General features: G+C 49.6%; 1 protein-coding gene across 6 annotated transcripts; it reads right to left on the reverse strand.

The window, feature by feature from the left end:
- Positions 1–1088: 1088 nt before the first annotated feature.
- On the reverse strand, positions 1089–27423 carry POLA2 (DNA polymerase alpha 2, accessory subunit). Of its 6 annotated transcripts, XM_057553359.1 has the most exons (19): positions 26962–27423; positions 23635–23759; positions 23029–23120; positions 22746–22803; positions 19236–19342; positions 16245–16438; positions 15533–15621; positions 14012–14127; positions 13539–13593; positions 12728–12790; positions 11978–12020; positions 8472–8596; positions 7851–7889; positions 7079–7152; positions 3998–4109; positions 3617–3723; positions 2730–2789; positions 2339–2465; positions 1089–1588 (listed from the first exon to the last, which is right to left on the reverse strand). In XM_057553359.1, the coding sequence occupies exons 1-19, from the start codon at positions 27038–27040 to the stop codon at positions 1439–1441; spliced, it is 1815 nt and encodes a 604-aa protein (XP_057409342.1). In that variant the 5' UTR covers positions 27041–27423; the 3' UTR covers positions 1089–1438. The 6 variants fall into 6 exon arrangements, with proteins under 6 accessions (XP_057409342.1, XP_007170990.1, XP_057409338.1 ...); XM_007170928.3 differs by lacking the exons at positions 13539–13593; positions 14012–14127 and adding an exon at positions 14128–14283 and having other exon boundaries at positions 3998–4106; XM_057553355.1 differs by lacking the exons at positions 13539–13593; positions 14012–14127 and adding an exon at positions 14128–14364 and having other exon boundaries at positions 3998–4106.
- Between the last annotated feature and the right edge of the window lie 181 nt (positions 27424–27604).

Genomic DNA, 27604 nt, shown 5'->3' on the forward strand with positions numbered 1-27604 from the left:
TGAAAATAATTGCCAGAGCTGTGACACCCAAGGAACCACACATGGGCTCACACAGTAAGGGCCGGAGCCTTGTCTATTGTGGCCAAAGGCTTGTAATCTTCCCAGGCAAGGGTTTTCCAAGGCGGGGAGGGGTGGGTTTTTGGTTGATATGTGGCTTGATAGAAATACAAATGACATTCTCGAACTGCGGCAACTCTATCAGGTTGTGGAAGAGGGGCCCGGGCTCCAACAATGCCACATCCCGAGGCTGCTAAGTCACAGTGGCCCTTTGACCGTGGCTGGATGCTTCCCGTGTGGGGGATCCTGGGGAGGAGGGAAAACCAGCTCCCCAAGCTGGGGCTTGTCTCTAATTCCTGCCTTCAGAGGAGGCACTTATAAAACGAATGAAACAAAGCAGCAACTGCTTGTTTTCAGAGGGAGACCAGTTTTACCCCAGCCCGGTCTGATCTGTTGTTGATTCCACTTCACCATCAGAGGAGGAAGGCAAAGGTTGGGCACTGTTAGGTTACCTATTTATCTCTGACTCAAGGCATCGGCACGGGCCGCTCCCTCGGTCTGACAGCTGTGGGTTTCCAGCCTTGGCTTTGGCGTGTGAGGCAGGACAGCCGCCAGCTCAGGGCAGAAACCCACTCCACGTTTAGCCAGCGACAGCCTCTCCCCAGATGCCAGGACACACAGGTGAGGGGACGTGTTGGGGACCCTGGAAGGCCTGGCCTTGTCCAAGTGTCCTGGGCTAGAGGTGAGCCCCAGGCTGCTGGGTGACTCGGCTGAGCCAGCGCCAGGGAATCCAGCTCTGGCGCAGCTCTGGATGCCGCCCCCTCCAGATGGAGGGGTCAGGCTGGGACCACAGCGGGCCGGCGAGGACTGCGCCGGGCGGGCCCGGCCCGCAGCCAGCTGCTTGCTCCGTGGCCCGAGCCCAGCGCCTCCTCAGCACAGAGGCCGCGGGGGCCTTGGGAGCAGCCTTAGGAGGATCGGGGCTGGGGCTGGACGGAACCCAGTGTGACAGACGCTCTGCCTTCTCTGCACAGAGGTCCAGGAGGGCAACATTCTTTGTTCACTACCAGGAAAAAGACGGAGTGGAAGAAAGATTAAACTCAGAAGTCACAGAATTTACTTTCATATCTCCAAAAGTTGTTTCTATGTCTGACTCAGTAGGAAATCGCAAAGCCTTGACCTTCCTGAGCGTACTGCGTCCACGGCCAGTTCTCGCTGGGCTCCAAGTGTCCATGAAGAAACAACAGCTTTCTTCCAGAGAAACTCGACGCGGAGTAGGGGTCCAGCTGCCCAAGGTCTTCCCGCTGGGCCCCCTGCCCGCAGCCCTGTCCTCTCCAGCTGGCTACCCCCTCTCCTTCCACGGGTGGGATCTTGGCAGAGGGCTACTCCCGGGCTCTCGGTGTCTGGGAGGCCCGCACGACGGGGGATGACAGAGGACCGAGCCTCAGATCCTGACCACCTGGGCGGCAGTACACGGGCTCCGCCTGCCCTCGGCGCCCGCGGCCTGCCTCCTGAGGTAGAGTCGGCCGAAGGTGCCCCCCACCTGCCCTTTGGTGAGGCGCCCGGGATTCACACAGATGCAGCCAAGGATGTCCTGGGGGAAGGAAAGAAAGACTGTGGGTTTGGAAAGGCCAAAACCATCGGGACTGATGTGAAAAAGCTGGACTCATCTAACGATTAGACCCTAAAGAGGACTTTATAAAATGGAAATGAAGGCCAACAAAACGCATCTTAAATCAAATATGTTAATTTATTATTAGAAAACTCAGAACCTTTTGAGTCTCTGAAACAAAATAAAGAAGAAGGTGACTCGGCAGGGTGACAATCAGCTCCCAAACTTGGAGACAAACTTGATCTATTTGTTTCCCAACATGAAAAAAAGTTTACCTCTCGAGGTTGAACTGGCTCTGGTTTGGCAAGAGGGGCTTGATCAGGTGGATTCCCTGTGAGGGACCCGATCCCCAGGCAGGGCCTCAGGAGGCAGAGATGAGAATGACTGAGAGCTGCTTGGAGGTCATCTCAGAATTCAGGAGGGGGCAGGCAAGCCCAGGGCACCTGAGGTGGCCTCAGGTGCGAACCATGGTTTGAGGGCCTTCCTACCTGTCTCCGGCTCCCAGGCTGGGCTGACTGAGTACCATGCCCTGGGGCGGGAAGGGCAGCAAGGGGACGCTGCTTACTTATGCGTTTTACTAACAGATTTGTTTTCTAGTCCTACCCCCTCCCCCAAAGAAATGAGGCCACCATCCCCATCAGCAGACCTGCGAGGAGTGAGTGCCAGGGGTCCAGAAGGGAAAGTCAGAGACTGGTTCTGGTGTTTCTGGGAAATGGTGGAGTTCAAACCTACCTTCACAAAGTATCTCAGCTCTGAAGGGGCTATGAAGACGTCGGGGGTGACGGGCAGCTGTGCATAGGCATAGAAATTCTCATAGTCAATGGCCATGTCCTCCTGGGGAGGGTAGAGCGGGTAATAGCTGCAGAGACGGACAGAGACAGTCAGCAGCAGCTGATTCAGGGACCACCCCCCCCAGATGGATTTCCTCTATGTCACTGGTTTCCACGGTTTCACAGACCGTCTCTCCCTTTCCTCTGTGTTTAGGGGACAGGACGCAGGCTTGTCATCCCAGGGTGGAGTTCCCTGGTAGTGGCCTGGGGAAGGTCTCGAGGTCAAATCTGTCAGAGCTCCCTGACCCCTAAGCACTCCCTTCACGGTCAGCCACTCCGTCGGGCAGGCTCACCTCCGCTGGGTCAGGATGTGCTTGAGTATTCGGCTGAACCTGTCTGAAGTTCCGGAAGAACTAGGGGAGGAAGAAAAGCAAGAAACGGAAAGTGGAACCTTGTTTATCAGTGCCTGTTTCTGCTCGGGGAGGATTTATTAAACTAGAGAGAAGCGAAGTGGCCAAGGCGTGTGACAAGAAGGTACCTCTGGGGAAGTTTAAAGACCTGCCCTCAAATGCTCGGTCTGCTGAGCAGGACACGGGGTTGAGAAGGGAAAGAGCAGGGATCCCTTGCGATCAGGGCCCAGGCAGGCTATCCCCAGCTCCGCATCGTGCCGGAGAACGTGGAGTCTGTCCCGGCGCCAGGCCAGCTGTAGCCGGGGTGACCCCTGCACCTCCAACCGGAGCCAACAAACACACACCCATTCTCGCCTAAGACACAAATTGCTCCGCACGCCTTCCCATCACGGGCGATGCGAGAAGTGAACTGCTGAACCTCAGCTCAACAGATCTGGCTGTGTCTGATCCTCTGCAGAGCTGCACACTGTTCTGGAAGGGGGAGCACCCTGCGGGGTAAACTCACAGTCACCCTCTGCAAGCAGGGACATCTTGTTTAGGTCACAAATGTGGCAAACGGAGAAAAGTAGATGAACTTCTATGACTAGAAATTAAGTGCAAAGACAGAACGGATGTGGTCCTTCAGGGTCTCAAACACCACAGAAACAAGCGATAACAGAAACACATGCATCCCACCGCTCCCCTTGGGCGCAGAGAAACTCAGTGGCCAAAGGCTTTGGCAGAAAGTGCTGCTCTAGGGGCTGCCCTCTCGACCCTGCCAAGCAACCCCTTGGCCGAGGACAGGACCAGGATCCAGAGGAACCGCCTGCGGGACCGAAAACCCTCCTCACCTACTGATCTCCTCAGCCCCCATGTGCAGCAGCAGGTCGGTGGACGTCAAGCCAAAGATCATTCCGTTTATGCAGAGCGTGCAGGGCTCGGACACGAACTGCACTCGCTAAAATGAGAAGGTGGGACAGACGTTCGCACACCAAAGCTAGAAACTTCCTCCCCATGAAAATGGGGGGTCTGCAAGGGCTGGGGGGACCAGTGAAAGCGGGACCAGCCCAACAGACAGTAAATCACACGTCTGCCTGTTACAAAGAGAAGCTTAAGACGCAGGCACCACGTGTGCCTCAAAAAGGCGCCCCCGCCCTCTGCTTCCAGGACAAGCTGGGTCGCCTTCGGCACGTTCGACTCCGGCTGCCTGGTCGAGGAGGGGACGCTGGTACCTTTTTGTCCTCCCGAGGCAGGTCGGAGCAGCTGAAGGGCGGCTGTGGGTACACGGGCTCGTGGTGCACGTCTCTCAGTGATGGGACGAAGATGAGGTGTGAGCCAGAGCTACTTTGCCAAAAAAAGCATCAGAACAGGAAGGAAAATGAGTGCAGTTGAGTTAGCATAGCTGGTGACAGCCTTAAAGGGTCAGAGCTGGATACAAGAGCCTACTCCCAGGGAAGAAGTTCCGAATGGAGCTCTCCTATTAAGGGGGGTGCCGTTCCCCATGCGACACCAGGAACGAGAGACAATCTGTTCTAATTTACACACAACCACCTCGATGGGGCTCATGGCTGTCTCCCAGGACATGCTTTCTCCTGGCTCCGTATGATGTTCTACTCGAGAGAGGAAGAGGACTACTGTTTCGTAGAAAAAGGGGAGAAGAAATGGAGATCTAGGAAATCAGGAAAGACGAGGATTTGACTGAAAATCCTCAGAGCCAGATCTGAAGCCAAAGTTCTGACTCTTCACACTGTCTGAACAGACGTGGCTTTTAGGCGTCACGTAGCCTCCCTGGCTGGGGGCCTCTTCCCTCGGGAGGGACCCGCAGGCTGAGCAGATCTGGGGGGGGGAAAGGCACGGCTGGTTCTGGTTCGTCAAGGGCCCGCCCCGCCCTCCCCTCCCGCACAGGGAATCAACGCCCTTGGTTTTTCTTTCTCAGCAGCCTGTCTTACAAAGATGAAAGAAATATCTAACAGCAACAGTAAAAGAGATGACAGACGTTTCCTTTGACGGAGGCAGGAGAATCTCTAGGGTTGTTACAAGATGTAAGTGAAGAAAAACCCCGTAACTCTAGGGGCCAACTCTTTAACCTCTCCAGCCGTGCAGAAGAAAGGGGGAAAAAAACCTGTCCTTGGCGGAGTGGGGTCTATTGTAAACCAAAAGACGGAAAGTGTTACTTTGGGGCGAGTTTAACATCCACCAATAGCTCTCAGTTCTAGCACCCTCTCTTGCGTAAGACGCGGTGGCTTCCCAGAGGCAGGTACAGGCACCTGTGCAGGTACAGGGATGCGGCTGCCTCTCACATGGGACACAGGTGTTGGTGATGGTTGTCACACCTGTCACTTGTTTGTCATGCCCGCTCAAAGCGTGAACTGAGACTTCTGCAGCGGAAATTCAGAATCTTGAGACCAAAGGCACTTTGCAAATTATAGTCCTTTTGACATTGAAAGCTAAGTCCCTGTAAGTAGCCAAGTCTACCGATTTGGGTGCTGAAGTCTGGCAGACAGGCCGGGGGTGACCCAAAGGGGACAGTCTGTGTTTCAGATCCCCGGGGCTCAGTCCGTGATGGACACGAAGGGTGGGGGCACGGCTGGCCGCCGTTAAGAGATGGACTTGCTCTGCTTCTGTGCAGGCTCTGGCAGAGCAATGGTTAAGGAGGAAAGGGGCCTCTGGCTCAGGGTTATAGGCTGGCTGTAGGGGGAGGGATCCGCGAGAAAATTCCAACTATGCTGAGCATTGCACAACTTCATACATCACGGTGGGGAGGGGCCTTGCAGTGGCTCACTCCCTCCCTCAAGCTCCCCGGGCTCTGCTGGGCTCTTTCTGGGCTCTTGCGAGGGGAGGTGCTTCCTCACTGGCTCTGGTTTTCACTGATAAATCAGCTTAATGCTCTGCGTTTCTGACCTCTCAGAATAAAAATAAATTACCCCCAAAGGAGGGCCATTTTTATACTGTTTTGGGAAGGGTGGGGCAGCCCCTCTCCCCCGAGGCGCACACTGGCCTCAGATGAAAGTGCCTGGTGGTGCTGGGAGCTCACCCCCAGGGTAACAATGCCTGGTTTGTTCTTTGTTTGTAGCACTGCTGTCAATACCATATGGGGTGAGGAACCAAAAACAGAACCCCATCTCAAATCGAAAGCACCCAGCACTGCCCCGCAGTCCCTGCCTATCCCGGAGGGGACCTGAGGGCTGATAGAACAGGGACACCAGCCCTGCTCCCGTGTTTCGTGTTCCTGAGGAGTGCTAGGAGCCTCCAGGTCTGACAAACTCATTCAGGGTCACAACAAACCTGGGAGGCAGAGGGAAGGCACCTATGTTATCTCACTTGGAGGGAGGGAGGGGCAGATCCAGCTGCAGGCTGTCACCTGCACGATTCAAGCCCCCTGACTCTGGGGTCAGTTGGGGGTGTTTTTCCCCAGTCCGAGAGGCCTATGACACTGGCCCATGCTGCTGGTACAAGAAGGTAGAGTTACAGCTAATCAAGCCTGAGATCAGTTCTCACGGCCAAGGGGCGGAAGATTATACATCTTGTTTTAAAAACCACCTTCCTTACAGACTTATTTTTAAAAGCTTAGCCTCGGGAATGTTTGTTTTTGATGAGCTCAGCTCCAGGGAGGCAGATCCCCAGAGGAAGAGATCCACCACCAAGGGCAATTTCTCTCAAACCCTGGCGCTGGAGGGAAGGGACAGGAAGTGGAGGTGTCAGCTTCCTGAAAAACTTTCTACTTCTAGCTTAGACCCTTCCTGGAATAGAGGCTTTTCTCTCAATTTAGAACTGCCCATCTCTCATCACTGCTATGACCTTTCCCAGTCCCGTCCCTAGGGTCTGGGGCAAGCATTCAAGATCCCCACCCACGTGAGTTTCTACCATGGCTCATACAAGCCGGCGGCGGCGCCCGTGAAACGAGGGAAGCACTGACTCGGGGAAGGACTTGGGCTCACCCCAAACTCTCACTCACACAAGGGATTTTGTGGTGTAAGTCATCAAACACTCCTCAGCACCACCCTGGGAAGATTCCCGTGGAATATGAGTTTATACAAAAGGGAGTGAGAGGAGGAAGGAAGTAAAGAAAGAGCAAGGGAAGAGCGAAAAGTCTGTGTAGCCTTTTCAAGTGTGTTTAGCTTTGTGTTTTACAAAGATGCCTCTTCACTCAGCATCCGTGCACTTGAAGTTCAAGGGTTCTATCTGATCTTTGTAGTTCAAAAGGATAAAAGGATGGGAACTACCACGACTTTTGAACAGTTTCAGTTTCTTAATGAGAAGCCCTGGAGAAACTTAGGAAGCGTAAGGTTCTGCCCAGTATTTTGAACTCTGACCTTCGTGTCCCTTCAATAATCGTTCGCAGACATTGCTTGAAAACTTCTTCAAACGGGCTTGTCAGTAGACAGCTCTACAAGAAAAGAGGAGACAGGTTTACAGGGGAGACGTTTGGCATTTATTCACTTGTTGAGCGCTTGTTAGATGACCCTGGGGGCAAGCCCCCTGAGCAAGGAGCTGAAGGAGTCACAAAGATACACAAGACGTGGTCTCTGCCCTCCAGGAGCTGAGTCTAGCTGGGGGCAGGAAAGGCGGTGGGGGAAGAAATCAGTCCTCCTGCAAGTGAGCCAAGGGGAAGACTAGGAAGAAGAGCGTTTTGAAATCTTTTCTGTGGCAGGTAAAACCTCCTGAGACAAAGGGAAGAAATGTCCTCAGAAGGGTCATTTGTGTTTTAAGTTCAAAGGATGGCAAGATGATGTGGGTCATGGAGCTGAGGGTAGCAGTCAGGAAGGTACTTTCCCAGGCGCACCTCCAGGACCCGCGGGCACCTGCCTCAGCACCAAGGGTCGGTCGCACACGAGGAGGACCGGGACTCGGATATCTGGATCCCTCTCCCCCAGCTTCCAAACAGCTCTGTATTCTGGTGAAATGAAGCCCTCAAATTCAGTACCTTTATTAAAAATGCCCTGTGATAATGTTTTCCTGATCAGCCGCAGGGATTCATTTAGGTTGTTACAGATGCAGGATAAACTCCAAGAGACGAAAGTAACAGTGGGGGCTTGACTGAATGTGAGTGTCCGGTATCTCCCCCTCCCAACCCCAGTCACTCACCTCTACCTGTTCATGCTTAGCATCCAGGAACGGTCCAAACTGTAAATAAGCCCGAGGGGGAGAAACAAAGGTACCAAAAGAACAAATCAGGACCACACGTGTCTGTGAGTGCCCTCACATATCCTCTCCTAGCAGTTCTCTGTCCAGGGTCCACTGTCCCTCCAAGGCCACCTGTGCAGCCTGGGACAGGCAGCAGATGGGGCAAGGGCGCCCAGCTAATATCACAGGCAGAAGGACCTGACTCCTGGATGCTAGCTGTTTTGCCTCCTACAATACTGGGCTTTTTTCTTTCTCAACCCAGCAAGGGAAATCTACCTCCACGCAGTTATATTTTGAGTTTTCAGAAGAGGTGAGTTCACAAACTGGAGTAATGAGACAGAGGCGAGAATACTGTAAAGTCAATGCAGGGTGGCAAAATACCTTGGGCTTCTGGATTAATTCCACGTACACCTCACCTCGCCCAAGATGTAGGCTGAGCACTAAAAAATATTTTTAAAAAGGAGGAGAGTCCCACACTTTTCCTAAAAACTTAGGACCTCAACAGACCTTTTTCTAAGACTGATCCCCCAGTTTTCCCACTGGCGCCTCCCGGGGTGAAGCTGTCCCAGGAGGGCCTCCTACCAGGATGCAGACGTCGGGCCGGTCGTGGTTGATGATGGTGATCAGGTCGAGCAGGGGGTCAAACGTGATGCTGTCAGATGTGGTGTATGGCCCACAGGCCACCAGGACCATGATTTGCTCAGAATCTAAGAAAGAAAAGATTGTTAAGATGCTGATGAGAGGATGCTGGGATGGTGGGACAAAGGACAATTAGGGAAAGATGCCACAGGACTCAATTCACTGACAGTCTCCTTACGTGTGCAACTCCAGGAATCCAGGAGGCGCAAGACCTCATCCTGCCCTCAAAGAACCCTCCATTGCTGGCAGAGACAGGTAAGTATGCAAACAACTAGAACTCGATAGACATTTACCAGCAGTGCACGAGTCATGGTAGGGAAGTGGGAGTCTGGAGGGACTTGATCAAAGTGGCATTTGCTTACATGGTTTTCCTCCCAACATTTACTTTGGGGGGGTGGGTTGGGTGGGTGGTAAAATACATATAACACAAAACTTACCATCTTAACCTTTTTTTTTTGGCCGTGCTGAGAGGCTTGCGGGATCTTAGTTCCCCAGCCAGGGATCGAACCCATGCCCTTGACAGTGAAAGAGCGGAGTCCTAACCACTGGACTTCCAGGGAATTCCCTCTGATCTTAAGTAAACATTTCAGTGGTATTAAGTAAATTCATAATGGTGTGTAATTATCACCACCATCCCTCTCCACAACTCTTTCCATCTCGTAAAACCGAAACTCTGTCCCCGTTAAACACTAACTCCTGTTCCCCCTCCCCTGGCCCCCACCCTCCCACTGTCTGTCTCTATGATTCTGACGACTCTAGGAACCTCGTCTGAGGGGAATCTTATGGTATTTGCCTTTTTGTGACTTTGCTTACACTTGTAAGTAGAGTGTGCCAGGAGCCAGGGCAAGGCAGGGTCCCGGATGGCCCTAAGATTTGAGTGCTCGGTGTGAGGGACCATCTGGTGGTGAGTGCAGCTAGAGAATCTGGTACCTCGAGGAGTCCAGAAAGACAGGCTGGGGTGCAAGGCTTGGGACAGGAGACTCTTGTGTGATGGGGTGCAGGGCCATTGTTTTGGGGCACCCTTTTCCTCACAGCGTCTGCTTTCCTTTTGGAGAATCAGCCTCGTTCTCCATAAGCGCCCCCCTCCACCAGGGGGGGCTGTAAATTAGGTGCACTGTCCTCCCCTAGCCAAGGAGCAGGTACGGGACCCAGCTTAAGCCATTCACACTCTCCTCTGGATTCTGGAATCTCAAGGTGAACTATCCAAGGACAGAAAAAGATTGGCGCTGACCCATCCCAGCAGAGGTGCCTGGACGAGACAGCGGGGGACTCCCTGCTACCTGGACACCTAGAGTTACTAAGCCCTAATCCGGGTTGTAAGCCTGTTCCAGCCACCTGTCCAGTCTGTGAGCTACCTGGATTTCCCCTAACAAATTCTCTTTTTCTTAAGTTAGTCTGAACTTGGTTCTGTAGCTTACGACAACAAAACCCAAAGATCCCTGACCTCCTTTTTTTTTTTTTTTTTTTAAATTTATTTATTTTATTTTTGGCTGCTTTGGGTCTTTGTTGCCACGCGTGCGGGCTTTCTCTAGTTGCAGTGAGCGGGAGCTACTCTCGTTGCGGTGGCTTCTCTTGTTGCAGAGCACAGGCTCTAGGCGCACGGCCTTCAGAGTGCAGGCTCAGTAGTTGTGGTGCATGCGCTTAGTTGCTCCGTGGCATGTGGGATCTTCCCGGACCAGGGCTCGAACCCGTGTCCCCTTCATTGGCAGGTGGATTCTTAAACATTGCACCACCAGGGAAGCCCCCCTGACCTCTTAACAGGCAGTTTTATTAGTTTCCTATGGCTGCTGTAACAAATTACCACACGCTTCGTGGCTTAAAACAATACACATTTATCATCTTACAGTCCTAGAGGTCAGAAGTCCTAAAATCAAGGGGTGGGCAGGGCTGCATTCCTTCTGGAGGCTCGGAGGGGAACCTGTTTCCTTGCCCTTCCTAGCTTCCAGAGGCTGCCTGCAGTCCTTGGCTCACGGCCCCTCCCCCACCTTGGAAGCCAGCGGCCCAACATTTCTAATCTTTGTGACTCTCACCCTCCTGCCCTCCCTTATCAGGACCCCTGTGATTACACTGAGCTCACCTAGACAATCCCCATCTCGAGAGCCTTAACTCGGTCACACCTGCAAAGTCCCTTTTGCCATATAAAGTAATATGTTCAGGAATATATTCCAGGAATGAGGGCCATTGTTCGCCTACCAGAGTGGCAATAACTCAACTGAGACAGAGAATTCAAGGGGAAGCGTAACGCTCGCACCGTGCCGTGCTGGGGCGGGGGACAAAGCTAATGGTTCTGAGGAGCCTACAGGAGACGTCAATCCCGGGTAAATGGTGAGTGCCAGGAGGGCCGGGCTCACGTCCTATTCTGTGTCTCCACACCCAGGGTGCTGTGAGCCCAGACTCTGCTCACAAACTGTCTGTTTACAACCTACTCAACTGCTTCCAAAGGCTTCCCTGGCACAGCTCAGGCTCCGGGCATTTCAGCCCTGTCTGTTTTCTTCATTACCTGAAGTCGATCCAGTACCAGCACTTTTGCTTCCATAAACACTTATTTTCTGAGAGAATGTGCAACGTCATAAACTCCTAGATTTCGTTCCTGATTCCAGGCCGCCTCTAAGAATGACCTCACACAGTATTAACGTGGAGGGGTGTTGACAACGTGCTAGTGCCAGCCAGCTCCCTGCTAATCCTCAGCAGTCTTCTGCTTTGCCTACAAAAATGCTTGGAATTGTTCTGAAGCAAAGTTTATTAAAATGTTCGTCTTTTCCCATCTAGGTTAGTGACCAAGTAACTCTAGGCTTTCTGAGAAATTTGTCTAATTTTTAAATACATTTTTTATTTTGGAATAACTTTAGAATTGTAGAAAAGTTCCAAACATAGCCCAGAGTTCCCATATGTACACCTTCCACCCAGCATCCGCTAATGTTAATGCTAACATCTTATATAACTATGGTACGTTTGTTGAAACTAAGGAATTAATGCTGGTATATTACTGTTAACTCCTGACTTTCTTTAAATGTCACTAGTTTTCCCACTAACGTCCCCTTTCTCTTCCAGGATCTAGTCCAGGATATCACGTGGCATTTACAGAAATTCTTTTAAAAATTGCTGCTCTTTAAAAAAATCTTTTTAATTTAAATAAATAAATAAATACCTGCTCTTTTCCCTTTTCAAAGCAACCTTCAAATACCTGTTAAACATTAGTCTTTAAAGGACAGGCCTTGTGGAGTCAGAGCACAGGCGATAACGCTGACAAAGCCATGTAGGCTCAGACCCCTGGCCTTCCACAAAGGGCCAGTGAACCCACCCATTCACAGTCGCCCTTGGAGCTCCGGCACGCTGCTCTCAAACAGCTTGTGTAGCTTCCCTGGGGCCTGAGGAACTGCGCTCCTGGACCCTTGTCCACCACCCTCCACCCGCATTGTTAGCAAAATAATGTTTGAAGCAAAGTTTACCTCCATCCTCTTCAGTGGGTTGATGGAACGGAAGTGGCACGCCCTTCAAACAGGAGAGAAGCTACGGTGAGGTCTTGCTCCCGGCACCGTCTTTGGTCAGGAATGGGGTGAGCAGTGAATGGTGGTGTGTTTGCGGGTGTCTTGCCCCTTGGAGCTAAAAGCCTACAGAGTTGATGGTCCTGCCATTTTTCTTTACTGAGTGGCAAAGAAACCTGGGTAGCACAAGGTCACGGCTAAACTCATAAAACACCCAGCAAAAAGCAGGAGCAAAACAGGTGCCTGTAGGATCAGGGTCCTGCTAGGCGAGGGTGGGAGAGTAGGGTCCTGCTACTTCTCCTTGCATCCTCTGGAAATCTGTGGAGGATTATTGCTAGAGCAGGGACTGCTAAGCTATGGGCTATGGGCCAAATCTGGCTACCGCCTGTTTTTGTAAGCAAACTTTTACTAGCACACAGCACACTCGTTGGTTTATGGGTTGCCTATGGCTGCTTTTGTGCTACAATGGCAGAGCTGACCTTGTGACAGAGACCATACGGCCTGCAAGAGCCTGAAATATTTACTGTCTGGCCCTTTAGGGGAACAGTTTGCGAGGCCCTGACCTAGAGGTAAGTCCCACTCTACAGACAGAGAATTGAGAAGCAAATAAATGGGCCCTTACAAAGGATGGGCTCTAGGACAGACAGAACCGCACACACTGTGCCTGCAGCAAACTGGGGGGGAGTGGGGAGGGAAGGTGGGGGACACCGGTACCTCGTAGAGTCTGGTGGCAACAAGTTTTCTACCAGTGGTGTTGATTCCTTCCATAACCACAACCTGAAAGACAGGCAGCAGACAGGCTTGCATCACAGGGGAGATGAACGGGAGGTCTGGAATAAGTTACTCTGATAGAGTTAAAAGTATTGTCCAGGACTTCCCTGGTGGCACAGTGGTTAAGAATCCGCCTGCCAATGCAGGGGACACGGGTTCAAGCCCTGGTCCGGAAGGATTCCACATGCCGTGGAGCAACTAAGCCCGTGCGCCACAACTACTGAGCCTGTGCTCTAGAGCCCGCGAGCCACAACTACTGAGCCCGCGCACCGCAACTACTAAGCCCGCACGCCGCAACTACTGAAGCCTGTGCGCCTAGAGCCCGTGCTCCACAGCAAGAGAAGACACCGCAATGAGAAGCCCGCGCACCACAAGGAAGAGTAGCCCCTGCTCGCCGCAACTAGAGAAAGCCCGCACGCAGCAACGAAGACCCAACGTAGCCAGAAAAAAAAAGAAGTATTGTGCAGCTACTCTCATTCTGTAATTGTAAACTTGGGGGTATTTTTCTAGAAGACAAATCAGGGGGGTTATGTTGGCGTAATAATAATTGTACTTTACACGGGTGACCTCATTTTCCCTCTCTCCTGTGAGGTAGGAATTATCTTCCCCATTTCACAGGCGAGGACACTCTGGCTTTGAGAGGTTAGTAACGTCTCTGTAATCACCCGCCTTGTGGGGTGGAGCTGGGGTTTGAACCCGGCAGCAGATCCCAGAGCCAAGGTCCGAGCATGTGGGGGAAGGCTGAACTCCCTACCCTGGTGGCCCCTCTTGGGCCTGAGCTCCAGCGACACCGCACGGCATCAGACGTCAAAAGCGGGGGCGGGGCTTCCCTGGTGGCGCAGTGGTTGAGAATCTGCCTGCTAATGCAGGGGACACGGGTTCGAGCCCTGGTCTGGGAAGATCCCACATGCCACGGAGCAGCTGGGCCCGTGAGCCACAATTGCTGAGCCTGCGCGTCTGGAGCCTGTGCCCCGCGACGGGAGGGGCCGCGATAGAGAAAGGCCCGCGCACCGCGATGAAGGGCGGTCCCCGCACCGCGATGAAGAGTGGCCCCCGCTTGCCGCAACTGGAGAAAGCCCTCGCACGAACCGAAGACCCAACACAGCCAAAAATAAATAAATAAATAAATAAATAAGAAAATCCTTTAAAAAAAAAAAAAAAAAAAAAAAAAAAAAAAAAAGCATTCCCATATTAAAAAAAAAAAAAAAAAAAAAAAAAAAAAAAAAAAAAAGCGGGGGCGGCGGCCGGTGACGAGACGCTCGCTCTTGGAACCACAGCCCTCTAGGCACACCGCGGAGCAAACAAGCACGCCCGCGCCCGGTGGGAGAAGCCCCTGATCTCACCTGTCCAGGAAACAGAGAGTACTCTTTGAGCTCAGACAGATCCACTGGAATCTGAGCGCCTGAGGAATGTTCCCGATCTCCCTCAAGAATCACCGACTTGTGGTTCAGCTTCCCGTTGCTGTCACAGCCAATCTGGCCCAGCAGGGTGACGGGCTCCTGCCGAAGGTACACATAAGAATGACAGTCTTTGGGACAGGAGCTCAACATCTGGTCAATGTGACGAACAGCAAAACAGACCTTTTCAAAGAACACACATTTTTTTTGTTGGGGCATCGTTTTGAGCCTGAGGCGACCACAAACATCATCACTGGCTCCTGGGGGTGGAAGGACCCTTAAAGGGCATCTAGTCTGCCCACCACCTAATGCCTGAGCCCCTCTAAGTGGCTGCCTGAGCCAGAGCATCTCTAGTTAAGGGGAACTTGGCCCCTCGCCCCCCCAGCAGCCCACGTACCGCATCCCTGGATAACGGTTAACGGTAGCTCTCATTTACTGAGCTCACTAAACACCAGGCACCGTTCTAAAGGCTTACGTGTATTAACTCATTTAATCCTCACAACAACCGTGAGGTGGATGCTATTACTGCATCCATATTACAGATGAGAAAAACCAGTAACAGAAAGGTTAGATAATTTAGTCAAGGTCAAATAGTGGGAGAAGCCTGGGTTTGAAGCCCAGAAGTTTGGCTCCAGGGCCATATCCTGAACCACACACCAGAGTGCCTCTTAACAGGAAGTTCTTCGTTAAACTGAGCTGAAATTTCTCTCTCTGCGGCTTCCTCTATCCTGTTCCCACTCCCGGGGGCAAACTGAGGAAGTCTAATCTTTCCCCACGAGATCGTACATCCCGGCCTCCCCTCCACTGCTTCCTCCCAAATTCCCCCAAAACTTCCTTATATGACATGGTTTTGCCTATCTTCCCCAACTGGCCATTCTTCTCTGAATGCAAACACATGACAGAGGTACCATAAAGAATCTTTGAGAACACGTCTCCCCTTAAAGTACGTTCTAGAGAGAAAGCACTGGTGCACGTGCCAGATTAAACTATGACATAAAGACATGATTGGCAACACTTGGTCCCTAATGACAGAGACCAGAGAAGGGGAGAGACTGTGAGTCACCGTTTCTGGAGATCCTCACCTTGCTGCTGTCCTCATATCCTGATACTTGAATGCTTGAGGCCCTCAATCTTTGTTTACATGCAAGACTCTAATCCAAGTGCAAAGGAAATGACTTTCTCTGGTCACAAAACCAGACAGCACTTATAACCCATTTTACCAAATTCATCCCAGATAGATATTCTAACTAGAAGGTAGACAATTAGTGAAAAGGAAGCAGGAGGCTGCTTTTTCATCATTGATTTAAAAAAAACAATATCATTCAGGAAAGATTATTAGAACAACTCTTACTTGTGCTGTGACTAGAACAGGAGTAAAAGCCTCAATCTTGTAATGCTCCTTGAGTTCACTGCCAAGTTCTTCTATCTTACAGGTCAGAACTGAAATCCCAGAGGGCAGAAAGTGTGTTTAAGACATTTTACTTGCCGAGAAGAGAAAACATAGCACCTTGTAAAACATTAAAGTCAGTCATTTTACAGAAGCAGGCAGGGTGCCTAGGACACCGGCCAGTTTGTAACTTTCTGAAGGCCGAGCCAATTTCCCGATATTGGGCTGCTGAACCCGGCCTTCCATTTGGCCACAGGGGGTCACGCAGCACAATCCCAGAGTCAGTCCGGCTCCCACCCTAGCCTTCCTCTCACTCAGGTCGTCAGGGAGGTTTAGGCGAAGCCAAGACCAACCTGGAGAGTCTTCCATTCTTCACAAGGAAGAAGCCATAAATGTCTTTGCTTCCTTTAACACTTTAATTGGCTTTCTTTACACACTTCAAGTGGTTGTTACTGGGAAATGGTTACGTGCTTTTTCTTTAGCAAAGTGATGTGATTTGGGAGAATTATTGAGAGTTATCATCTCATATCCTTTTACTAATAGGGGCACCCGGAGGACACCTATCAAAGGCAACCTTGAAACTTGTTCTACCAGCCTAGCTGACGCTTTGTTACTGACTCGAGACCCTTCCGGGTGGTTTTATATCCTCCAGAATTTCAAAGAGAAAAACAATTACCTTCTCGAATGTCTGGGAGCTTCTGAAACATGGATTTGTAGCTCCCGGTTAGCGGCTCTGGATACCCCAAGACCTTCAGGCTGATGTTACTGGCTCCTTCTCTCCCGGACCAAGACATCACCTGTGCTGAGCCAAAGGAGGCAACCACTTCTCCTCGGTTACTTCTCGAGCTGTATTTCTGAGAGGGAGTAGCACTAATTGGAAGCAGAAGACATTAATGTTAGTGTGTTCATATCTAAAAGGAGAGAGGAATAGGATGAGGTTACCTTTTGAAAATGGAGATTTGGAGGAACGTCAGGCTGGCCTCACATTTTATAAATCTAATCAGCTTAATGGGGTTGGACATTCTGGACCTTTAAGGAATTTCAGGAATGAGGGGGTTGAGGAATACCAAACGTGTTCAGAGAAGTTTAGATGCAAGGACACATTTTAAAAGGTCTTCTCCTGGCTTAAAACTAAACAAAGTAAAACAAAACCCAAACTCTGAATTGATTAAAAAGCAAGTTCCGGCTTCCCTGGTGGCGCAGTGGTTGAGAATATGCCTGCCAATGCAGGGGACACGGGTTCGAGCCCTGGTCTGGGAAGATCCCACATGCCGCGGAGTGACTAGGCCCGTGAGCCACAATTACTGAGCCTGCGCGTCTGGAGCCTGTGCTCTGCAACAAGAGAGGCCGCGATAGTGAGAGGCCCGCGCACCGCGATGAAGAGTGGCCCCCACTTGCCTCAACTAGAGAAAGCCCTCGCACAGAAATGAAGACCCAACACAGCCATAAATAAATAAATAAAATTTTAAAAAAAGCAAGTTCCGAGTACTATTTTCTTATGAGTTTTTAGCATTTGTTAGAACATCATGAGAGCCTGGAACTGTGGATAAGTCAAAAGGTGCTGTGCATACACATAAGACCTCATGATATAGTTCAAGGTAGAAACAGCACTGAAATGAAGTTAAATGAAATGAATGAGCTTTCCCCAGTGTCTGGAGGTGGACGCATAATGAGTTCTGTCAGCTGGTGAACAAACACTCCCATTCTCCGAGTCTCAATGGACAAGTTCTCATATTTCCACTCACTGACTGATACATTCCACCTCCAAGGACACACCGGTATTGCTGATCTGCTTAGAGGACAGCAAGGTCTTCTAACCCTTCGGTCATGAACACAGCGTACAGAGAGGTCCAACTAAAACAGGCTTCATTTCATGTCCCGAAACTCTGCAGGAACAAGTTCTATGGGGGCACTGTTGCAATGGGTGCCACCAGTTCCTCCTTTCCAGGGAGGCTACAGAACGCGAGCTTGATTAAGTACCTCCATCTCCAGTGCTGCCTCTACCTGAATAAGTTAGAAGTTACTTTCATAAATTACAAAGCCAGTTTCTGATGTCAGCTTCATTGGCGTGCATTAAAAAATGACTAGGCAGGGCTTCCCTGGTGGCGCAGTGGTTGAGAGTCCTCCTGCCAATGCAGGGCACACGGGTTCGAGACCTGGTCCGGGAAGATCCCACATGCCGCGGAGCAACTAGGCCCGTGAGCCACAATTGCTGAGCCTGCGCGTCTGGAGCCTGTGCTCCGCAACAAGAGAGGCCCGCGCACCGCGATGAAGAGTGGCCCCCGCTTGCCGCAACTAGAGAAAGCCCTCGCACAGAAACGAAGACCTAACACAGCCATAAATAAATAAATAAATTAAAAAAAAAAAAAATGACTAGGCAGCACATCGCCGACTGCTCCGAGCTCCTCCCTGTGAAGCTCCGTGGGGTGGGCGTTACAGCTGGCCCTTTAATGCAGGGAGTCGCTCCCAGCGGGTCAGCTGTAGACAGATCTACGAGTTGCAAAGGCTTGCTTGTTGAGAGGACAGAACTGCTGTCATGGTGCGAGCACCTATGAGAACCATCTCTGCACACCAACCATCTCTGTGCATCCAAAGATGCCCTTCTAAGTCTGGAAAGCTCACTTCGGAAGCCAGTTTGAGAACTCCCGAAAGCAGGAGTGGACCACACTAAAGTCAAATCGTCCCTCAGAATCCAACCACCGCTCAGCTTGAATGACGGCTATCACCTCCTTTCTTTTTTTAATATTTTTTGGCCATGACGCGCGGCTTGCGGGATCTTAGTTCCCCGACCAGGGATTGAACCCAGGACCACGGCAGTGAAAGCACAGAGTCCTAACCACTGGACCGCCAGGGAATTCCCTATCACGTCCTTTCTAATGTGACAGGGCTACAAAGTCTTAAGCTCTGCTCAGTCTAGAAGAAGTGACTCCTAGCAGCCAAGTGTTTCCCTAACTGGTTAACATTACTGTTCCTTTGCCTCATCCTGATGTGGCAGTGCCTAGAAACCTTTCTTCTCCTCAGTAGAGCTCTCACCTATGGAATTCTCTCACATAAGACATGTCATTTATGGATTTCCAAAAGTCACATGTGATCTTTGTGGATGTATGTGCAGAGGTGGCAGCAGGGATAAAATACCAATTAAGTTGGCGTAGATTCACAGTGACAAGAAAACTCTCAGAAACTAGTTGTAACCCGAGTGAGGGACAAAAAACAGGTTACGCAACATTATGAACAAAGATACGTGCTTTTCTTTTTTAAAAATAAATACTTCAGATGAAAAAAAAAAAGAAACCCAACAACACACGAACTAACAGAAGCAGGTGGAAACCTATCTGCCTCTACTGGCAAGACTCGAAGGCCTCCCAACTCCTGAATAGACAGGTTGTTTTCAGTAGAAGATATCAGTTCCTGATCTAGGAAATGAGCCCCAGAAAAGTGGGTGGAAAGTGAGTTTCCTTAATTACCGTAAGAAACAGTAATTTTCCACACAGGACAGCAGAGCGGGGAGGGCAGAGAGCAGTAGGCTTTCCAGCCAGCTCACTGCAGAGGTAACCGTCCACTCACATTCATTAAGTCACGCTGTAGAGTCGCCGCCACCAGATAACCAGAGAAAGGGAAGGGAAGGGCAGGCCTGCTGTTTGGCAGAGGAATTAATTATGAGCCATACCTTGGAGAGAAACTTGATGGTGACAGGAGCTGATGGGGGCTTCGAGTAGACACACTCCTTTTTGTGAGGGGGGTTTCCGGAGTGGTGATAGCTCGCTTCTGAGAACCCTAGAAACAAAACAGGAAAAGGACCCAGTCACTCTAGATCCAGGCTGCTAATTAAGTGTACAGTTCCTTAGGAAGAATGGGAGAACGGTGCCCGAATGAAGGGCACAGATAGGATAGGGTTGGTTTCCTTCTTAAGGCCCCATTTTCCAAGCATAATCTCAGAGAGAAATCCTCAGCAACTGTAACCCAGTATTCATCAGTATGTCTCCATTTTGGAGGCAATTATGAAAAAAATGCCAACATTCCCAAAAAGGATTGCCAAGCAGGCAATCTGTCCTCTCAAGTCACTCACGTGTTCACTTTCCTTCCCCACCTCTCTTTGCTTTACAACAGCTGTGAGTTTTGCTATGCATATGGTTCTGACCTGCGTGGACACATTTTCCTGACAAGGGATGGGACCATGTTACTATTTATTTTGGCAAAGTCTACCACACACTTTCAAAATTAAAGAAGGGAGTGACTCCAGGCAGATAACATGAGTGAGCTCATATTTGGAGAGGATTTAGCAAATGCCTCACTGATGGTCACTTCTGTTTTCTGGGTTTTGCTCATCAAGAGTCCAGAGATGCCCAGAGTAGAGGGTGAAACCTGCAAGTCCCGAGATCCATTGCTCCCCAGAGTCTGGGACGACCAACTGTGGCTGAGGAATGACAAAATCCTTGCCTGGATGGCAACCAGGCTGCCAGCTAGTCTGCAGACGTTCCCCTACCCTTGGGCTCCTCCTGGCTGCAGGTTTAAGTTATGCCACCAAAGCTGCCTACAGGGGTGACGACGGACCGATGGGAGAGAAAGGATTCAAAACCACCATTAAGGAGCTGGAATGGAAGCTAGATTTTAAAAAGACCCTTATGCTACCACCCTTATACAATAGCCATTTAAAAATATTCCTTCCTAGTATTTCAATATTTTTCCAATTAAAAAAATCCTAATAGTTGTAATCTTATTTTGAATATGAACCTTCATTTAAATAATACATACACTGAATTTTTTGCTCTATATTATGAGCATTTTCCCACATTGTCACAATCTTCATTCTTTTTAGTAGCCGTGTTAATTGAACTGATATACAATAATTTACTTAACTACTTCTCTATTGCTGGGTGCATTTGTAATTTCTGGTGACTATAAATAATGCTGAAGTGCCCATTTTCACACTCATAGCTTTTCCTAGAATTTGGATTATTTTTTTAGGAGAGACTCTTAGTAGGGACGATTATTGGGCCATAGGATGGTAAAGATTTTATGGTTTTGATATATTTTCTCAAACTATTTCCCCCAAAGACCCTTCTAATATACAGTGGGCTACAGAACTCTAGGTCTCCCAGGACATGGACAGGGGATGGGACTCTGGGAGAGAGCAGAGCCTCGCGGCTCTCATCCTCAGACCTTGCGGTGAAACCTGACTGTGTCAGCAAACCAGCTCCAGCTACGCTGCTGGGGGGTGTGCTCACTCTAACCAAGCTCAGGAGACTCGCCGCTAATACTACGTGCCAGTTCATTCACCTGTAACGAGAAATACCGAGGGACCACAGTCTCATATCCTGGGGTGAGCATATCCTCACACCACACAGGAACCCAAATTATAGCCAAGGATGCCAGCATATTCACTGATTAGAAACATAATGCCGACATCATGGGAACTTCAAATCCTCAGGCGAACGCATCTCTCCCTGTCAGGAAGGACACGTGGAGAGCCAAATTATAACCAGAAGATTTATGGTGAGCATGGGAGCAAAAGTGTAGCTGTCAATTGCACAAGCCAAGTATTTAATGGTGACAAGCTAAGACCACTGACATCTTCACCTCTGTAACAGGGGCACTCCTGCCCCTAAGATCTGACACTGGCACTGTTTGGGTGGGAAAGGCCAAGGTTTGGCTGACTCTGTCATCATGCTGCCACTGATGACTGACACTTTCCGTGTGATGGGCACCGTTCTAAGCATTTTTCCTGTTTCTAGCCCAGCCCCATTCTGCCTCTCCTCTGAGCTTCAGACACATATTTCAAATTGTTTGCTCATTTCAACCCAACTCTCTCAGCTCTGATTCCATGGTCACAAATTTTAATCCGTGATTGAGCCTCCTAGGTACTTTTTTTTGTTTTTTAATTTATTTATTTTTGGCTGCATTGGGTCTTTGTTGTTGCGTGGGGGCTTTCTCTAATTGCAGTGAGTGGGGGCTACTCTTTGTTGTAGTGTGCGGGCTTCTCATTGCGGTGGCTTCTCTTGTTGCGGAGCACGGGCTCTAGGTGTGTGGGCTTCAGTAGTTGTGGCACGCAGGCTCAGTAGTTGTGGCTCGCGGGCTCCAGGGTGCATGCTCAGTAGTTGTGGCACATGGGCTTAGTTGCTCCACGGCATGTGGGATCTTCCAGGAGCAGGGATCAAACCCGTGTCCTCTGCATTGGCAGGCAGATTCTTAACCACTGCGCCGCCAGGGAAGCCCGCCTCCTAGGTACTTTTGTAGCAGGAATGGGGTGTCCTCGATATGGTATTTCAGCCATCAGAAGGGTATATACTTCAACAGTAAATTAAGTAAATCTGCATCTGACTTATGCACCAGTCTACTGAGAGCTGAATTACCATAAGTCAGTCCTCCAAAACACTATGAACATTTTAGCTTTCTTGCTCTGCATAGGCACACCTAAACTATTCACCTTCTTTCTTACAATGTAATTTACTTTGAAAGATTAAGGCTTACTCCCTGGTTAAGGATTTCCACAAATGTATTTTCTATAAAGAGTAACTACTATCGGTATTACTGAATACATTGCTTTGGGCTTGGCGCTTTACACATTCATTTAATTTTCAAGCCCTCTGAGATAGCAGATATTATCAGCGCTGGCTGTCAGCTTCTTGAGGGCAGAGCACACCCAAACCTGTTTCATTCACCAGTTCACCCAGTGCCTGGCACATAGTAGCTGCTCAATAAATGAATGAATAGATCCTGATTTTAAAGGAAAGGAAAAGGCAGCTCAGAGAGATAAAAGCAACTCACTCAAGGTCACTGAGGTCTCTGACTCAGGCGTGGAGGGCAACGCTTTTCCACTGCCCTACTCCACCTCTCATGCTGGGGTCCGACACCCAAGTCGGATCATTCAGTTACATTCCACTTGATACAAAACTAGGCAACCATTAAAAAAGAGTAATTATGGAGAAACTGCATTTATAAAAATTTTATGATATGCTAACTGAAGAAAGCAGGACAACCATGTGTCCACAAGGACTGCCAACGTGCAAAAACATCTATGCATGTGATCGGAAAGGAAGATGCGTATGTGGAAATAGAGGAGGAAACTGTATGAGTGGTGAATTTTTTCCCTTAGAACTTCAAATGCTGTGCTGATATTTTTAGACTAAAGAAAAAAATGCTATGTGTAGAATGCAATTTCCAAACACGGTACACGCACCTTAGAGGGTGTGGTGTAAGAGTTCAAGAGGGTCTCCTCTTCCTCCTCCACTTCAATTCTAAGAACACTGGTTAAGAGAAACAATAAACTTCCACCCAAAATCTAAGGCAAGGGTTGATCAAATAAGAAATCTGAGTATTAGTTACATTTGTTGCTTGTTTCTAAAATTATACATGCAACAGATAACAATAATGCAACGATAACAATAGATAACAATAACGATAGATAAATGATGAAATACAATATGTGGTTTGATGCAAAGGCCTTGAGCAGAAAAGGATACAGCTCTTGTATGGAAACAATGTCTCTGGCTCCCGCATGCCCACTGCCCTTGGAGGCACCGAGCCTGGCTTTGGACAATCTTTTGCTCAGAAACTGAGGAAGAAAAGATAATGAATATATTATTCCATACTCAGGTAATAGAGGAGGCGTTCCCCACAGCCATGAGGTAATAATGGGTATTTGAAACATAATCAAAGATATAAAATTCCTCAAAGGAAGAATGCAGAAGATGCACGATAGACCAAAAATTAAAGACTTCACCTGTGACTGTTTCCCTACAACACATAACAGTTCTAATATTAACACCAATTATTTGTTGAAGACACAGTTTTAGGTGATTTATGTCCATTCTCATTTCATTCAATACCCATAAAAAGTACAGATCAAGAGAATCACTGAGAGGAGAGGAAACTGAGGCTCGGAGACATTAGGTTAGTTGGTCCAAGCTCACACTGGGACTGAAATCCAGGCCCGACTCCAAAGCCCACACTCTTCTCAGTACAGCGCACTGCCTCCCGACTGAGCAGACACGGAGAGTTACATTATCAGTTTGCCTGCAGTTTGTTCTTTTTTCTTCTTTTCTTTTTTTTTTACAGTTTGTTCTTACCTCGTGCTCAAAAGAGTTCAGGGTCTCTGCGGTGACGCAGTCGTTATGTGTGCTGGTGCAGAAGGCTATGAGCTCGCCGGCCATTCCCTCCTCATTCTGCCCATACAGAGCGCACAGCTCTATCACTGCAGGGGGAAATTGGACACGTAAGAACTTAGTTCATTGCTTGCAGCTTTCACCTTGAAAAGTGAAAATCATCCTCTACTTAAATTCAATCAAAATTTATTCGGCACCTACTAGGGACAGGCACTGTTCGAGGCCCAAGGACACAGCAGTGAATAAAAAGAGACGTACCCTTGTCCTTACGCAGCTCACTATGGAGGGGAGACAGAAAACAAATAAGTAGGGCTTCCCTGGTGGCTCAGTTGTTGGGAATCTGCCTGCCAATGTAGGGGACATGGGTTCGAGCCCTGGTCCGGGAAGATCCCACATGCCACGGAGCAACTAAGCTCGTGCAGCACAACTACTGAGCCCGTGTGCCACAACTACTGAAGCCCGTGCGCCTAGAGCCCCTGCTCCTCAACAAGAGAAGCCACCGCAATGAGAGGTCCGCTCGCTGCAACTAGAGAAAGCCCGCGTTCAGCAACAAAGACCCAATGCAGCCAAAAATAAATAAATAAATACATACATTTTAAAAAAAGAAAAGAAAACAAATAAGTAAAAGACGCACGTTAGACGATTAAATGTGCTTTGTAGGAAAATAAAGCTTGGACAGGGATGGGGGAGTGGGGGAAGGGGCTGGCAATCAAAAAAATTTTTTTTCCCCTGCACCACCAGGGAAGCCCTGGGCTGGCAATTTTAAACCCAGTGATTAGGGAAGGCTTCACTGAGGAGGTGACATCTGCGTAAGAACTTGAAGGAAGTAAAGGAGCGAGTCAGGCAGTGTTGAGGGGAAGAGCTTTCAGGCAAAGATCCTGAGGGAGAAGCAAGTTCAGTAAGGCCTCTGGGGCAGGGATGCACGGAGGAAGGAGGCGACAGAAGATGAGCTGAAAGGGTGAAGGGGGTGCAGACCGTTGGCCACTGTAATTATTCTGAGCAAGCCAAGAAATCACCAGAGGGTTTGAACAGAGCAGTAACAGGATCTGACTTCCACTGAACAGGGTCACCCTGGCTGCTACGTTAAGCAGATTGAAGGGGACAAGGGCAGAATCAGGGGGGCCAATTAAGAGAACCACGGCAAAGTCCAGGTGAGAGATGATGGTGGCTTGGATCAAGGTGGTGGCAGTGGACGAGGGGGAGAAGTGGTTGGACTCTAGGTGGGAAACACTTTGAAGGTAAAGCCAGTGGGATTTGCTGACTGGATATGGGGTGTGAAGAGAGAAAGGCGTCAAGGATGAGGCTGTGGGTTTAGTCTGAGCACCTGGAAGGGGGCAGTTAACTGAGGTGGGGAGGCAGCAGGAGGAACTATGAGGAGAGGGAACAGAAGCTTAGCTTTAGACACGTAGAGTTTGAGATGCCAATCAGACATCCAACTGGAGACATCTAGGAGGCAGACCAGCCCGCAGATCAGGCAAAAGGTCTGGGCTGAGATATAATTTGGGAATCATCAGCAAACACATGAATGTAAACCCAGGAGACCAGGTGAGATCACCAAGGAGCCGAGTGTATCTCGCGGCTCAGGATGCGGGTGAATGTGCAAAGGCTGAGAGGAGGTGACACGCGTGGTAGAGAACACCTGGCCGGAGCATCCAAGCAGCTATGAGAAAAAACGTGTTTTAAAGGAGAGGACACGATAAACGGCATCAAATGCTGCGATTCATCCAAACGAAGACTGAAAATGCACCCCTGGCTTCAGCCAGGTGAAGGTTGTCGGTGACCTTGAGAGGAGCAATTTCAGTGAAGTGGTGGGGATGAAAAAGCTGACTGAAATGGGCTTAAAGAGGAAAAATTTGAAGAATAGGTAACCCTGAGGAGGAGGTTTGTTGGAATTGGGAGAAGATAACTGGAGTGGGAAGGCGGAACAATGGAGTATTTAAACGGAGGGGGTAAGGGTCACATTCCTAGGCTATTAGGGAAAAAAACCTTATAGAGAGAAAAAGGGAAAATAAGTAAGGGGAGAATTATTGGAGTGGTGTCCTTAAGGAGGAGAGAAGGAATGGGATTTGGGACTCAAGTGGAGCATGTGGCTTTTGCTAGGACTATGGAGAATTTATTTACTGTAATGGGAGGAGGCAAGGAATATGGCACGGACACAGGTCAGTGGGAAGAAGTAATGGGGGTAGCTTAAAGAAGTTTTCTAATTCCTTCTATTCTCAGCAAAACAGGAAGTTCATCGGCTGAGAAGTGAGAGTGGGACAGAAGGTTGTTAAAGGCGCAGCAGTTGACGAATAATCATAGGAGACTCAGGGTGAACAGACCAGGGAAATATGGTATGACTGTCAGTCAATATTTAAGTCCCAGTGAGGTTAGCAATTATGAATTCCAAGTCTAGAATTCCAACAGCACTGCCAATGGAGTCCTACATGAGATGGAAGCCTTTATAAATTCTCTTGTTTTGATTTCAGGCTCACCAAATAAATTTCTGACTATGATTGGCTTTCTCATTCAAGTCTGTTAGGAAGAGAATGCCCTGGAGATAAAAACTTGGAGTATTCTGGTCTCTCATAAATTACCATGTTTGCGTCCTGGTTTTATATATCAGAAAAGAAGTTCAATGTGCTGATGAATGAGTAAGGCAGGTGCACAATCACCCTGATTCTAAAACTGAGACTGTCCACACCTCCAAAGACTTTGCTTCCAACAACTCCTTACACTGCCCCAGACCCTGACCAATACGATGGACCAATACAATGGAGCACCGGACTTGGGCACAGGAGATCTGGTTCACAGACCAGCTCAGGCAATTAACTCTCCTTATTTGTTTCTCCATCTGTAAACAGCTGACAAGCTCCTTAAAGTTCCTTCCAAAGCCAAAATTCAATTTTAGGAACCCACCTAAAGGGACTCATATTTGCACAGACCACCCACAGTTCTGATGAGAAGTGATGGTTCAGCAGAAGTTCAGGTGTAGGCTGGAAAGGGAGGAGCCAGGAATAAAAAGCTACTTTTCAAAACCCCAACATCTCTTGCTTTGTTATTGAGCTTTAAGCAGTTTCCAAACTCGGTGAAACTGCGCCGATTTAAAATCGCTCTTCATATTCTTATTTTTGATTTGGGAATCCAAGCAGTACCCTGTGAGCATTTCACAGTCCTCACATCCCAAATCTCAATACTCAGTTTAACTCATCTCACAAACACCGAGAAGCCCCATCTAGGGGAGGTGAACCTCAGAACCGAGCGGGAGCGTGAACCTGGGCTGGGGTCCGGGGAGGGGGGCAAGGGACTCACACTTCTCAACCAGAGCCTCCTCGCATTCTAGGCCGAAGATCTCCAACTCCTCCACCAAGAGCTGGGCGGACACGGCCATGATGACCCAGGAGGGGGGCCGGGCCCACCCAGCTCCGACCTGACGCCAAGAAACCCACAGGCGTGGAGATCGATGAGCAGGACGAGGTCCCTCTGATCCTTTCACCTTCCGAGGGACCGAGACGGAGAGTGACCAAATGGCCCAAAACCTCAGGCCGTCAGAAGGCTCCAGCCGTCAGTCACGGAGAAACACGTTTTCTTTTTTTTTTGAAGTCCCCAAACACCTGAAGGAAGAGAGCAGAAATCTTCAGAAGTCGTTCTCCTGGGGAGAACGGCCAGCTTCCTAAAAGCCACCACTGAACATCTCAAGGATGGGATCAGAGAAGAGAAGCCCGGAAAAACCCGCCAAATGCTTTGTATGGCGCCCGCATGCGCGAGACCCGGGTTCAACCCCACCCCTTCCCCTCTGCTTCCTGTTCCCAGTTCCCGGACTACACGAGCGCACGCGCGTCCGAGGGCGCGTGCGCACAAACACCTGCGCCCCGGCTCGCGCGCCCGCGCCTGGCGGTCGGCCCGCCCTACGGCGGCTGCGCAGTTATCCCCAGCCAGGCGCGAAAGCAAGGCC

The sequence above is a fragment of the Balaenoptera acutorostrata genome, chromosome 9 (assembly GCF_949987535.1).
Source record: "Balaenoptera acutorostrata chromosome 9, mBalAcu1.1, whole genome shotgun sequence".
Classification (NCBI taxonomy): domain Eukaryota; kingdom Metazoa; phylum Chordata; class Mammalia; order Artiodactyla; family Balaenopteridae; genus Balaenoptera; species Balaenoptera acutorostrata.

Excerpts from the sequence above, each read along its gene's own strand:
- POLA2 (XM_057553354.1), bottom strand. The coding sequence starts at position 27,040 with ATGGCCGTGTCCGCCCAGCTCTTGGTGGAGGAGTTGGAGATCTTCGGC. Across the intron at positions 15,622-16,244 it reads GCTCCCAGACATTCGAGAAG|TTCTGACCTGTAAGATAGAA; the intron begins GTAATTGTTTTT and ends CTGGGATTTCAG. Across the intron at positions 3,724-3,997 it reads TGCCTCGGGAGGACAAAAAG|CGAGTGCAGTTCGTGTCCGA; the intron begins GTACCAGCGTCC and ends TTCTCATTTTAG.